This window comes from Branchiostoma belcheri, unplaced genomic scaffold (genome assembly GCF_001625305.1).
Source record: "Branchiostoma belcheri isolate BF01 breed outbred unplaced genomic scaffold, Haploidv18h27 scaffold11, whole genome shotgun sequence".
Lineage (NCBI taxonomy): Eukaryota > Metazoa > Chordata > Leptocardii > Amphioxiformes > Branchiostomatidae > Branchiostoma > Branchiostoma belcheri.
The window spans coordinates 2,251,229-2,265,753 of NW_017802491.1; the positions used below are offsets into that span (position 1 = coordinate 2,251,229).

Below are 14,525 nucleotides of genomic sequence, written 5' to 3' on the forward strand. Positions count from 1 at the left end.
GAGCTGACATGACAAGTGGGGACACAGAGGAACTGCACTGTACTAGGCTAGCCCACTTGTCGGCCGCCTTCCTGGCCATCGTGCAGCGTACATTCGACTCAGAGGGCATCCTGGCCTTAGGAAAATATTCATCAAGTGTGTCAGAACCCAAAGAATCCTTGAGGAGGTAATCAAAGAGGCATACTCACCGGTGTACGACAGGGAAGGCGCTCCCACTCGCTAGCTCTCTTCCGCTCACAAGGGTCGCCATTACAAGTGCCCGGATGCCGTGTGACGTCACGCGCGGGGAATGCGGTAAACCGGAAGTGAACAGATGTAGTCCTCCAACTTCACACTTTCAAAACAAACTTTGACAACATGTGTGCAATGCTCCGCTGAAATCCAGCTATTTGGTCAGTGGGTACAAAACTAAACTCAGGGCCAACACTTGCGACTCTCAACTTTTAAGGTATTGTTCGACAGCGACGCAATCCCATAGTTCCCCGATATGATACCGACACCTGCCAACACCTGCCTCAGAAGTCCAACGGTATTGGGGAACTTGTTTTTATCACCTTTTGTGGTACAGCACTCAACATTTCTTTTGATGGGAGAAAACGAATGGCCATTAGCCCATGGGACTATGTAACGACAGATGTTTCCCATGGACACTTGTTACTTGGTCCTTACTTTACTTTGCCACTCTGAGACTTGAATCCGACACTGTAACAAAACATTTTAATATCCTATCTTACCAGCCGTTTCGTGCTACAGAAAAGGGGATTAAAAAAAGACATGTTGAATGGATTTTTAAAATCCTCGCGAAAGAAGTCTGAGGCGCCAAGCGTCAGCAGGGAGGCCTGACCCTGCATACGGCAAGGTGGGACGGTGGTGGCATGCATGTCCCGACTATTTGGCCTTGGGTGCGAACATCGTGAAAATATTTTGCTCTACGTGCCCCAAAAGTATAAATACTTGTATCCTCTCTCGCAGCCACGTGTTTTGACATAACTGTTGAGGAATGGTCATGACGCGTATTATATAAACATATATCTGGCCTGACTCTTCAGTGTTGAGGAGATTCAATAATTCCATGATCGGCAGTGGAGTCGGCAGATGAGACAGACATAATTTCCATGTTTTGTTTTGTATCTATTCCGTTTCGTAACTGATATAAGACATTGAAAGACATTGAAACTGAGAGGGGCGCATTCTTATTCATCAGACTTTTAATAACAAATCGACGATATCTTTCCAATCTGCTAAGGCAGAAAAGCTTGCTTGTCCGCATTCCTTTCATACCCCAATCCGGTAGACCGTTCGATCCTACCAGTAAGGAGATCAACAAGAGTAAACCAACTCCTCCAGAACGTAACTAGCATCCTGTTTGTAGTGAAGCGAAAATTTTCTACAAATGTCACAGAAAACATCGCCTCATTGTGGAGGTGGTAAAGTCACCGATCCACGACATTCTGAGGCAATCCGAGATCGACACACACGTAGTGTCGACAAGTTCCCACACACAGGCACTTATCCTGGCCTTGCAACCGATATAGGATAGCCATGATCTGACTTTTGAAAGCATCACTCAGTGTTAAAGTTACGGTTTGTATTTCAGCGCCTCTCCATAAGGCGAAGACAGTTGAAACTGAACCCCAACATGACTACCGGTCCACTTTGTACTGTGAAACAGCAGTTGAAATGTTATGTATTATCAAGGCTTAAAATCATGATTTTAAACCTCCTTGGTATTATAATGTAACTTGAACCTACACCTTCATCATGGTTATAGCGCAAGGTGGCACACCAAGGTCGTTCTAAAAAGGCATGTTTTAATACCGTCAGCTCAAATGTCATGAAACGATTTTCTACATCTACATAGTGTCTCTTCGGAAAGACATTGAATTTGACAACGGAAAACCGTTACACAAGCGCTTAAGTTGCTCAATTAAGTTTTCTTGTGTATCTCATTACCTGGATGTCTAACCTTCACCTACGTATGTGAGTTTGAGTAGGCTGGTGTCGTGCACAACACATTCTCGAGGAAAACGTGTACTGTACGTGCATGATTGGTGCCCACGGGGTGTGGGGGTGGCGCTATACAGATATTAATACATGTATAAGCGCAGCATGTCATGATGCTTTCAGGTGCATGTGTTGTATTTACAAAGGCGCTGTCAAGAAGAAGCCTTCATGACTCTGCATGAATCACTATATTATATAAAAGCCTGGCTTTTCACCTATTCTCAAAGTTACATAAGCTGGTTACGCAAGGGCCCGTCAAGTACGTCGCGCAATATCGACGTGAAATGAGAACATGCACGTGTCCCGAAATTCAGTTGTCTTGTTACGTGCGGAGAAGACTGTATAAGATCGATCCTGGTCGGCGGTTGGTTCTGTCAGCCTGCTACGGCACTGCAAAGACGTCGACATGGAAATCGTCGGACGATCTCACGTGCCGAATCATTATATAGTGATTGCCTAATCAAAGATGTGCGTGTTCGTACAGTAGCAGTTAACTTACGACTTAGCGTAGGGATGCATGGATTCAAGATTAAAGTACTAGTATGATAACCATAATGTCAAAGTCTTGATCTTTCTCGGCTGTATACTGTGCCATCGGGCGACATTGAAATTCGCGTGCACGTTCCCTTTAAGTCTGCACTTCACCTCGTCTCCGCAAGGATCCGGAAGCGTCATTGTGGACAAACGCGCTGCGCAATAGCTCCGTATACAGTGCGCATGCCAAGCGTACTCTGGACTCACCCAATGGCCAGCTCTGTATGCCAAACGCATGTCTGACGCACTTCCGACGAATGCCAAGCACATAAAAGCAGCGTATTCCCGTCGATGCTAGGTGTGCCGATTTAGTTAAAACACGGCTGTTTTTCATCACCAGAACCTACCAGTACAGATTCCATTGACTATATTAGAGTGAACATCGACCTTTTGTCATCATGGGCCGCCTAAAACGTGAACCTACCACCAGTAACATTACTGACACTAACAGTGCTGGCCGTGGCACTGGTTCCTCTGATACTGAAGCCCCTGAAGAAGTGCCCTCAAGGTCCCCATCAGTGGAGTACCAGGCCTCTTCTGGTGCCCCCAAGAGGAAAAGGGCCAAGAAGACCAGCTACTCCCTTGATGCTGAGGTGGAGAACGCCTTGATGGGATGGATCAAGGAGAACCAAGTCCTCTGGAACAGTAAGCTCATCCACTACAAGCGCACCGACATGAAGGAAGCACTCTGGACTGAGAAGGGTCAACAGCTTGGGAAGACAGCCGACTACCTCAGGGGGTGGTGGCGGTCCATCAAGGACAACTTCACCAGGCTGGACAAAAAGATAAGCGGGGATAAGACCAAGAAGTTGACTGAGAGGGAAGAATGGATCCTCAAGACCTGTTCCTTCTTGTGGCCTCTTGTCCGCCACAAGTCACAGCCATCGATAAGTGTATGTTATGTTGAAATTCATTGCATTCGTGTGCAATTGCATGTATTGCCATTTCTTCTGTTTTCTTGTGGCTAACACGTTATTATCATAATTGCAGATAGACCATTCCAGACAGGGGGGTGACACCTTAGCACAGGCTGCTCCTGAGGACTCCCCTTCAACCTCGGGAACCGTCACCACCTCCAGGAAGCGCAAGCACCAGGATGATGACCCCGCCCTGCAAAAGAACCAGTGTAACAACTGTAAGTCTGGTCCTCCGCTGAAGCAGTCGGCTGAACCTGCCACCCTCGGCAGGAGAGCTGCCTTCGCCAACTTTGTGAAGGATTCCCTACTCACCATGTCCAAACCCAAGTACAAGGTGGCCAAGGCTGCTATCTGGGACACACTCCACAAGCTGGACATGTTTGACGACTCGTCCTCTGATGATGAAGAACCTGCTGCTCCTCCTCCTCAGCCACTGTTCATCACTAAGTGTGAGGCCCAGCTCTGCACACCTGCACTTTGACACCATCAGAGCAGGACCAGTCACCTCCCCACATGTGGATGATGCTCTGTCTGCAACACCTCAGTCAGTATGTCGAACAGTACCGCCGGGCTTCCCTGCAGCCTTTGTGTTGTGTAACACTCGGAACATTTTGTAGTCTAAAAGTACAGTAGTGTAGGCCATATCAGTGCCATTATGTACATACTCTGTGCATTTGATTGTGATAACATTAAAATCTAAACAGTTAAAAAGTGTACATGTGTTTGTTTTTAACCAGGGAGGTTGTTTTCACTTTGCCCTACCCAATTCCCTAAAGTATATTATATTGACATGTGTATTTTGTTAAACAGTTAGCATGCAAGACATTAAGCATGCAAGCATACAAATATGACAATGAAATGTTTAGGTCCTTCTGATATTGAGATGTGATGTACCAAATCAAGATGGCCCTAAAAGCCAGTGCTGGGCATTGGACTCGTATCACTTCTTTGCAAGCCCAACAGTTAGCACCACAGCATGTCCAGCACAACCAGAAATTCTGCTGGAGTACCAAAAGAAAGCCTTCGCTTTGCTGACACACACATTACCATCATCATGGAGATTTTTCTACCTCCATGCCATCATACAGGATTCATCCACAACTTCTCTAGTTATGTTGTCCACAAAAAAACATGCACACAAACCCACTAGCGAACAGCAGCACACAAAAGAAACGTTCACAAGGAAATTAGATCCTAATATTAGGATACCAACAAGAAGTGTGACAGGACTTTTCAAAATGACCCAAAATATCAGATCAGGATGTTCCAAGAGAAGTGCAATATCATGGTACTAAACATAGGTGGCAATATCCAGATGGAAGATGCTGCCCCTCCCATATTATGAGTGGTTCTACCCAACTCCCATCATGCACCATGTCATTGAAAGCGAGGCTATTTTTCTCTCTTCTGATTGGTCAGTTCGAATCGTCTATTTAGTCTCTGGACAAGCTTCGAGCTTTGCCTACCGTCGCAGCACGAAAAAAAGCCAATTTTACCCGTAGACCGTCGACTTCTGGCATTTTCTCACTGTGGTAGTATGTCCGGGGTATGTATGTTATGTTTGTACCTTCCTTGTGACTGTTGTGGGTTTAAAATGTGACCGTCTTCGCCCGAAACCGTTGCCGTCTGGGCAGGCGACGAATCAAAACATGGAGGACTCCAACAGTCGCCTAGCTAACGGATGTCTAAACATGTCAGAAATGTTGCCGTTATTTTCGTTATCTTCCTCGGTGTCTTATGACTCGAAGCTATATATACATTATATTCAACATTACCAAGATCGTAGCAATTCTCGAACTGTGTGGTTCCCGAAAGAACGGTTGGTTTTCGCCAACGGTTACTGGGTGTTTGCAGACGTTGGGATTTGAAGGTGGGAGGGCTTGACTTTGAAAAATCGGTCCAAGAAGAAGATCCCTGGCAAACGTCCAGTTTTGTCTTCATCCACAGACTGCGTCCGCAGCACCACACCGTGGAAATTGTAAGAAAATCTTGGGAGAGGTGCTAGGATTTTGGGGAGAGGGGGAGCACCCTCGCTTTATGTGGAGAGCCCTGGGGAATAATAGCACATATGGTCATGACCAGCAAAAATCTAATTTGAACACCATGTTCAGAAGAGAAGAAATCCATCCTGTGGTGTACTGGGTCTTCATGTGCTCCTGTATTCACCTTCCTGTTTTTATGTGTCCCTTGCAGAGTTCCAACGTGGAGAACTTGTCACCTCAGATTATCCGGCAGGTGGCAAAAGAAGTTCTTGACCTCGCTAACAACCCGCCTGAAGGGGTCAAAGTGTTTCCAAATGAACAGGACATCACAGATGTACAGGCCACTATTGAGGGCCCGGGTAAGATCCAACATCACTCTTTTCAGTAGAACACCTTCATGGCAAGACTGTTCTCTGATTGAATACTAGTACTCTTCAAACAGTGTAAATTGTCTTTGTCGAATGTTGCTCTTACACTTACTAGTTCTGATATGATCTGGTGACAAACCAGTATTTCCCAAAAAATTGCTGCTGTTACCTAAACATCTACATTGTAGATCCAGGAGGACATTGTCAGTTTTCCAATTCATCAGGATAATAAAAAATCTGTGATAGCTTCTGGCAGTTTTTCAATAGTTTCAGTAGTTCCAAGTCAGCTATCTAGGTATTAGTATTGTAACATTGTAACATGTATGTTCATTATCTAACCCAGTACTTGTACACTATTTGCAGGGGGAACTCCGTATGAAGGTGGCCAGTTCAAAATTAAGTTGTCCCTTGGGAAGGACTTTCCCCAGACTCCTCCCAAGGGATTCTTCTTGACCAAGATTTTCCACCCCAACGTTGCCAAGAATGGAGAGATTTGTGTCAACACACTGAAGAAAGACTGGAAAGCCGATCTTGGTCTCAAACACGTCCTTCTCACCATCAAGTGTCTTCTGATTTATCCCAACCCTGAGTCTGCCCTGAATGAAGAAGCCGGAAAGCTGCTCTTGGAACAGTATGACAACTACTCGGAAAGAGCGCGAATGATGACAGAAATTCATGCCAAGCCCACGACAAAGACTGCGCCCACGAAAAACGAAGACACAAACTGTCCATCTACCTCAGGAATGCAATCTACCAGTGAAGGGCCGATGGCAAAAAAGCACGCAGGAGACAAGAATGCAGCAGAGAAAAAGAAGAAAGACAAAAAAAGAGCACTCAGACGTTTGTAGCAGTTCCCTTCCATCTTGTATCAGCATGCCTGCTACCTGGTTAAAGAAAACAGTTCAATTTTGTACCATCATTGTAGGTAACCATTAATCTATCCTCAACACAGCTTTTGTATACAATGTAAAATGACAATATTTGGTGAAAACAGATGTATTAATTGCTATTATTTACTTTAATGGGAACCATATTTCATAACTTGCTATTCAATTATGTGAAGCAAAGAAAATGATTCGGTACTACTACTGTACTTTATGTTGTAAGTGTTCAAAGGTACATTCCTTTCCATTTCTCTCTACATAAATTCCCTTTTTTGAGTTCAGAATTATTGGCTATGTATGACTGCAGTTGTATTGCTATCATGGAATTATCATTGCTATGGAAATCACCATTAGGCCATTGTACATCCATTTATTACTCTGTGAGTTCAGCTTCTGTGTAGGCCAAAAACAAAAAATACTAGTTCTGTAGAACATTGCATGTAGCTATAGAATATCCTTATGTAAGTGTGAAAGTGTGTCTTATGTTTTTCCCTCTGTAGAATCTATTGTTTTAGTTTTCCTTAATAGAATGTAGTTAGATACTTTGTCTCGACTCTACAAACAATCTTAGAATTATGGTTCAAAAGTCTGTTGTCATGCAGAAAATCAAATAAAACTCCAAAAGTTGTTCCAAAAGCATCATAGACCCAGTGGGTATTCTGCAACAGAAAGGTTATGGGGTGGGAGACTACCTTACTAGTACATAAATCTACACAAGTACTCCACCATTTTGTAAGAATCGGAACATTACATGCCGCACACATTTACAGCATCAGGTTTAGTTCGGACTGTTGTTACTCAAGCAACTGGATTGGTTTTGAACTTTGTTGTTACACTCCGTAACATAGCTTTGAGTAACAGTTTCTTCTGTATCTTATTACCTGGATGTCTAAACTTCATTGGTGTACCATACAAATGTAGTTTTGTGCATGTCCAATTACCAAACATACATACACCGGACTTCCTCATCAAAGATATGACCTTTAGTTTTCCATAACCATTCCATAAAACAAAAGATACAAGATCAAGACAATACCAGTGACAGGAATGGGGTCTGGCATACATATACATCAGTAGATGTACATGTAGTATTGTTAGCTAAAAGACAACAGCACTACTAGTACTCATATTGTTAAGAATGCCAGGTAACAACTAGAATCATGCAGAATTTGACCAATAAATCAGCTACATTGAGGAAGTGGTTGATTCTGTTGCAGTTCAGTGTTAGAGTCATTTGGATTATTGTGTCTCAAAACTGGAGAACAGGATGACTTCAATTTACCCTGCTATTGACTCTACTGATGTTCAGCAAATGTTGCATAGACTTCTCTGGCAATACCAAAATGTAGTGAGAACTGGTGAGGGATGGATTGAGTACTACCATAGTTCATACCATGCAGAAGAGCCCTCTAGTGTTGTAGGTCCATAATGCATGCAGCCATTCACTAAAATGGATCAACATGGATTTACATCCTCTTGATATACAAAAGACTCAGGACAAGAATTACACAGTACAAGTTGATAACTTCCATGTTGTTTGTAATGTCATCAAAGTTTTAAATTTCACATATGCCAAACAGATGCAATGATTACGTGTCAGACATGTATGATATATTGCAATTGAGACTATCCTGCACTTACATATATGTAGCCAACTTTCACTCTACATTATCTTACTAGTATCTCATGACACTTGAGGAGTGGCCTTAATTAATGGTGGTGTTGACTCATTTGAGCAACAGAAACATCTCTGTGGCATTCTACATCTTCACTTTCAGAGGACCTACACCCACATGCACGGTATACACCTCACTTGGCACAGACCGCCATTACACATGAAATTCATGTTCAAGTACATGATAGAGTATCTGATAGAGTTTTGGACTAGTGTCCATCAGACTTGGCCGCTCAAAATTTCATTTACCGGTACACATGTACCTGCAACTCATTCAATCCAGTTATTGTACCGTGTACTCACTGTAACTACAATACAGCAAGGAGCTTTGTGCACCAGCTGGTTATAATGCCTGTGTTGAGGGGCTGTAGTGTCATACTAATTGTGGAATGTAGCATATTACTATTTTGAGGAGTTGATTGTCTATGAATTTGGTCAAGTAGTAAATGAGCCTCTTGATCTTGAAAGGAAAATTTAGATCAAAGGGGCTTGTGCATTTTTGGATTATTTTATTTCCCAAAGCCTCCCCAAACTGTGCAGTCCTACAGGCTACAGCTCAAATTGTATTTGACAGGAGTGACTACTGGTATGAGTAGTGACCTTCTTCAAACTGCATGATGTGAGTGGTTTAATTGTTCAAGCTTTTGCACATGCATGTACATATGAACATGAAAGCTGATGTTAGTGCACACAGGGTTGCCATGCTAGTTGTAGCAAGCATTAAGAATTCAGACCAATTATTAGTAAAAATAGTCAGAAAATTCTTAGTAGTTCTTGTTTTGACAAAGGGGTCAACAACCAGCTATATGGCATGCTGGCTACATCACCTGATGTGTTTGCAGACAGATAAATTCTCAAATTTTGAATGGTTGGATGTATACATATCTCTTCATACATTAAACTTGTAGATAGAGTGCAAGCTAGACTGGAGAGCCAAATTCTTCAAAAATGCTAAGGACAGCAAAACTCACCATGTCAAATATTGCCAGGCCAGACGCAACAGAAGTTTGATTAGCCTCCAAGACTTCTCTTACTCTTCTGAATTTATCATAAAGATGTCGAGACCTTGCTTATTAATTGCTCTGAATTCTGAAGACTAGATACACGCTTATGACACAGCAGCATCAAACATTTCCACACAGAGATCACTGGGTGCAGTTTGTGATTGCATATTGCCACTTACAGAAACACAGGATTCATATACATTCATTTAACTTGGAACTTAAACAAAATGACTGCACTTCATGTATGCTGGCTAGCAAATAACCTTGCGGTAAGTCAACAAAATAATCATTAATACATGATAATGGGTATCATTTCAAATACTGATACATGTACATACTTGTAACTTTACATATAATATAACACATCTTAATATCACAGGTCCTAATCAATAAGCAATTAATCGTTATTTCAAAATCGTTGGTTCTTCAAAACAACAAAGAAATGACCAGCACAACAAATGCTATCTATTCTTCTACACATGCATCCATTAGCACAATACTTGGGCATCATGCCTACTTTCTGTAAAAACAATACTTGCAATGTACAGGAAAATTAAATTAAGTTAAAATAGTATGTAAAACAGTTGACCTGAATTATCTTTCCATTTTAACCATGTAGCCAAACAAAAAAAATTGTCTCTACTGCTACTATATCAGCAGAGCACAAAGCTCTTCACCAATGGTGGATGACTGGAAATCAGTCCACTGTAACTGGTCAAACATCAGTACCCAGTCAGTGTACTTGGTGATCAACTTGAATGTCGAGTTTGTTGAAGATCATTTTGTCAGAAATCTTAAAATAAAATTAAGTTTTCCAATACAAATACTCTTACACAGTGATAACAATTATTAAACCACAGAAATGCATACTAGACCACACAGGCTTTTATAAAAATTAGGAGAGAAAAATGCTAAAAAAAGGACAGCGAGATAACTCATTCATGCTGAATGAATTCTTAATATAGGCAACATCTACAAATAGAGAGTTCTACAGTACTGTACCTTCTATAGCCACATAAAATAGTGGCCACATCATATTTACATACTGAAGCTAAGATGCTTAATTCTCACTCGTAATATATTACAGGAATGTTACCAAAGGACCTGAAACGACCTATCCAACATTACATTGTCAGCATTTTCATTGAGATTTACAAACATTTCAATCCAAAGCTACGGCTTCTAAATACACATACATATAGTGCTGTTATTGAGCAAGGCATCACATACATACATAAAAAGTTTCTTTGCTGCTTCAGGCAATATCCTGCCAAGGTGATAGCACATTACAATTACAACTTCTACTTTACAACACAAAAATATATTGCAACATTAGCAATGCTTTATCCAATCTTGATCTAACAGATGATTTCTCTAACTCTAAAACATCCTTCTTTGCAACAAGCAATTCAGACTTTGTCAGTGTAAATTTGTGGGGGGAAAATTCCCTTGAATCTGTGTGTTTAACTGTTTGGTAGAATGCAAGGTAAGTTGTTCTCATATGGAGCTGTCTTGTCATACATACATATGTTTGTACCATGCCAAATGTAAAGCACAGTAATATATTGATTATAAATCCATGCTACACTGTAGGAAAGAGCAGCACCACCAGTAGCCAGAATTACAAGTATTTGTCTGTTCTTTCAGTTCAGAGCAAGGAGGTTGAATACCTCCTTGTTCAGAGTAAACAATCCTATTTTCGTCAAGATGTTATACTGTGCAGAAAATGTTCTTGAGTCCATAAGCCTTGAGCTGGGACTACAGGACCAACTGTACATGTAACTGTTATAGGTACAAGAGAGCTTGGCATGCTTTCACTGTTACTAACGTTAGATGTCGGTAAAAATAAGCAATACGCCATCAAATTACCAGATAATAACTGACTTACTTGAACTCAGTTCTTATTGGTATGTATGTTAGCAATATGTGGATGGCTACTTGGAGTTTCCCCTGATTTGAATCACAAGGGCCATGTACAGACCATGGATTGCAGAAACATTTTGTTGTGGGAAAAATTTCAAGAAATGATACATCATTATAAAACATGGTGGTCTAAAAACTTCAAAGGCCTTACAAAGTATGGGGTGCTAAATCACTTCACATCCATTTGTCCAATAAACAATATGAAGCATTTCATGCACAGACTTCTCTTGAACTCTGACGGTAAAAGATTGCCACACATATTTCCAAAGCACCCCATTGCAGCTATATTTACACCAGCCCAATACAAGTGCAGATTAAGTACATTAACAAAAGACAGCATGTTGATCACCATTAGACATTAATGTTCTCTAGACCTCATGCTCCTGCATTCCCTTCTCCTTGGCTAGTTTTTCCTTTTGGTGCTCGTGATCAACAAAGTCGTCGAACAGACTTGGCCATGCCTCTGTGTCATCGTAAGTACTCAAGTCCTCGCCGACCACCTCCACAAAGTTCAAGAACATGTTCCACGTGTCTCGCGAGATCCCCCGCACCTGACTGTCCTTCAGGAATTCGAACCAGCGGTGGAGCAGCGGCGGCGGTCTGTGGGAGAACACCAGGTGCCACAACGGCAGGGCCATGTCTATTGGCAGGGACCTCTGGCCCTGGTCCGAGTCCAGGCCGAACTGGAATGTCCATCTGTACAAGTCCTTGAAGGTGCTTTCGTCCTTGACTTCCTGCAGGAGGCTTGGGAAGGACGCCTGGATGCCCTTGATGCTGTCGACCTTCAGCGCCCTGCAGCCTCCCTCAAACTCCTCCCTGCTGAACTTGCACATCGTTCCCGCATTAAACTTCCACGCCAACACCAGCACGATAAACTCGGCGGGATCCACGCCGAGGTCCTGACAGAACCGCTCCACCCCCTCAGCCAGGATGCAGTCCTCCTGCTCGTCCTTGTACTTGTCAAACAGTTTACGGATCCTGGTCTCAGAGTACTCCGGAGGGGAGATGGAGATTGTTTTCAGGTTGTTATTGCTGGTCCTCTGAATGGATGAGATGGTTGGCAGCTTGGCAGGATGCATGGGGACCTTTTTTCAGAAGTCCTCATCTCCTTGTGGGAGGAGCCATTTGTGTAGTATTCCTCATGAGAGCCGTCTGATGGAGCAGACCTGACAGACTGGCCCTTCTGCACAGAGCTGTAGTAGCTGGGTGGGGTGGGGGTGCGGTGTTTCCCATTGTGTGACTGTTGGCTCCTCTGGGACTCGGTGGAGTTGGAGTCCACACAGTGCGACAAGCACTTGCCCATGGAGGAAATCAGCAACGGGAATAGTCCTGCTGTATTGCGGAATGGGTCCTCCCAGCTACTGGTGGCGCTGTCGATGTCTCAGACTCTCCACCACTTCAGCATGTCTGCATGGGAAATAACAAACATGAGTCAGGATTGATTCACTTCTGAGAAAGTAGGAAAGGAAAGCCATAGAGGGCAGTTCCTGTGGGTCAAAAGGTTTTCAAAACTTAGGAAGACTACAAACCCATGGATAATGCTCAAGGAAGGAAGTTAGTCATTCATTCTACTAAAATCCATACTGCATTAGGAAATAAAGCATGCCAAACATTTTGTTCATCAAAAAGATATACAATGTAACAACGCACAGTCGTACTCATATGCTGATAGTTTTTCATGTAGGTATTGTGTTTAAAATGCAGGTATGAAATTGGCAATACCTTCAAGTAAGATAACAGTGCATGTGCATGGTAAACACTGTATGACACTTATTCCCAAAATAGATATCCCACAAAATCTTGATTAAGTAAAGCTTGTATGTGTTGACAATTATTATGGTTACTGGTACATTTACATTGTGTGCATTAAAATATGCATTCCTCATAATTGTCATGATGGTCTATGTTAGCAGTGCCACTATATATAGCATATGAAGGAAATGCATGTGTATATTTAGAACATGAACATTCTCCTATTGTCAAGATGTACTTAAAACATTTCAGATTTCATATAAAAGCTAGAATTTCCCCTAATTGGTGCTCCTAAGCCTGCAGCAAAGTCTAAATATGGCACCATAATAAGGTGCCTTGAAAATTGTGATCACTATAATTTATGGGTTGCTAAGCGCATGCAACTTATCAAAATACAAATGTATCTAAAAAAAGACATATTACTAGTGAGGAAATTTAATGAAGTTTCTGGTCCTACATTGTGTATATAAACAAAGGAAATGGTTCGCATCTTAAAGGCATCTCTAAAGGCCATGTCTAAAAGGGCAGTATCTATTAATATTTTTGAAACCATACAATGTAGGTATAGTAATGTCAGTAGTACTCAGTAGTAGAAGCTACATGAAGGTAGGTCTCTTCACAAGGTGGATGGCAGCTATGGGAGATCAGATTCTGTGTGAATAACCCAGACTTGATCATTGTCTAGACGTTTTGTAAGCTTGCCAATTTGCAGAGCTGGTGAGCCCAGGTCTCCCTGTCAACACACATGTCAATGGCATTTCCTTGGGCTGAAAAAATGTAACCCCCACGACCTGACCTTAGAGTCATTTCCTCAGGTTAACTTCAACACACTCTTCTGTTATTTACCTCCGTCATACTTTGTGACGTTCTTCTAAGCTGACATATTAGATACACCTTACCTGTTTGCCTGTTTGTGTGTCTGTAACCGAGGTGGAATTCACCAGGTTCTTTTAAGTGGATGCTGCACAGGAGACTAACTACAGGGCTAGCAAGAACACACACAGGACACAGGCATTGCCGTCACACACGCACGGGAGACGTGGGGCTGGAACAGTCTCTCTCTGTAACCTTCTCTCAAGCTGTCTCTGTCTCAGACTGTCTTCTAGACTGTTCTCCCAACCCACTGAACACCCAGCTTTTATTGTCAAACCACAGACAGGACACATATTGCAATGCAGACAGTCGTCTAGCAAGGGGAACAACACAATATTTCGCACCCATACGACATGTCCTTGATGTTCCTATCATCAAAGCCTCGAATTAGCATAACCAGATTATCATACTGGCCACAAAAGCATCAAAGACGATGGCCTCTTACAATATGCATAAAAAGTGTCATTTTCAACCCCTTACACCCACCCCTATTTAAATGCGAGCCGTCCCGGCGAGCGCACAGCGTTTTGTTTTTATAAAACAACAAATATAAATACAGCAAATATACATTTAGGACTCCATAATAAAACAGGATACAAATAATACATA

At 42.3% G+C, this 14,525-nt stretch overlaps 4 protein-coding genes across 7 annotated transcripts in view; 2 read left to right on the forward strand and 2 right to left on the reverse strand.

Moving 5' to 3' along the window:
* LOC109484189 (MKL/myocardin-like protein 2) overlaps positions 1–297 on the reverse strand; it is a 67,614-nt gene extending 67,317 nt beyond the window's left edge. For all 3 annotated transcript variants that reach the window (XM_019787447.1, XM_019787437.1, XM_019787428.1), the window contains exon 1: positions 189–297. The gene's annotated coding sequence lies outside the window, so the exon portion shown is untranslated. The remainder of the gene's footprint in view (positions 1–188) is intronic.
* A 2,373-nt stretch (positions 298–2,670) lies between these two features.
* On the forward strand, positions 2,671–3,534 carry LOC109486534. Its single transcript, XM_019790374.1, has one exon. It carries the CDS (start codon positions 2,937–2,939, stop codon positions 3,504–3,506), a length of 570 nt encoding a protein of 189 aa, XP_019645933.1. The 5' UTR covers positions 2,671–2,936; the 3' UTR covers positions 3,507–3,534.
* Positions 3,535–4,845: 1,311 nt separating this feature from the next.
* On the forward strand, positions 4,846–7,328 carry LOC109486370 (ubiquitin-conjugating enzyme E2 S). Its single transcript, XM_019790203.1, has 3 exons — positions 4,846–5,001; positions 5,649–5,796; positions 6,169–7,328. The coding sequence occupies exons 1-3, from the start codon at positions 4,993–4,995 to the stop codon at positions 6,651–6,653; spliced, it is 642 nt and encodes a 213-aa protein (XP_019645762.1). The 5' UTR covers positions 4,846–4,992; the 3' UTR covers positions 6,654–7,328.
* A 1,649-nt stretch (positions 7,329–8,977) lies between these two features.
* The window catches only part of LOC109486218 (DCN1-like protein 3), a 24,199-nt gene continuing 18,651 nt past the window's right edge, over positions 8,978–14,525 (reverse strand). For both annotated transcript variants that reach the window (XM_019789943.1, XM_019789934.1), the window contains exon 3: positions 8,978–12,698. In XM_019789943.1, the coding sequence (XP_019645502.1) occupies positions 11,660–12,370 (711 nt within the window). In that variant the 5' untranslated portion in view covers positions 12,371–12,698 and the 3' untranslated portion in view covers positions 8,978–11,659. The remainder of the gene's footprint in view (positions 12,699–14,525) is intronic.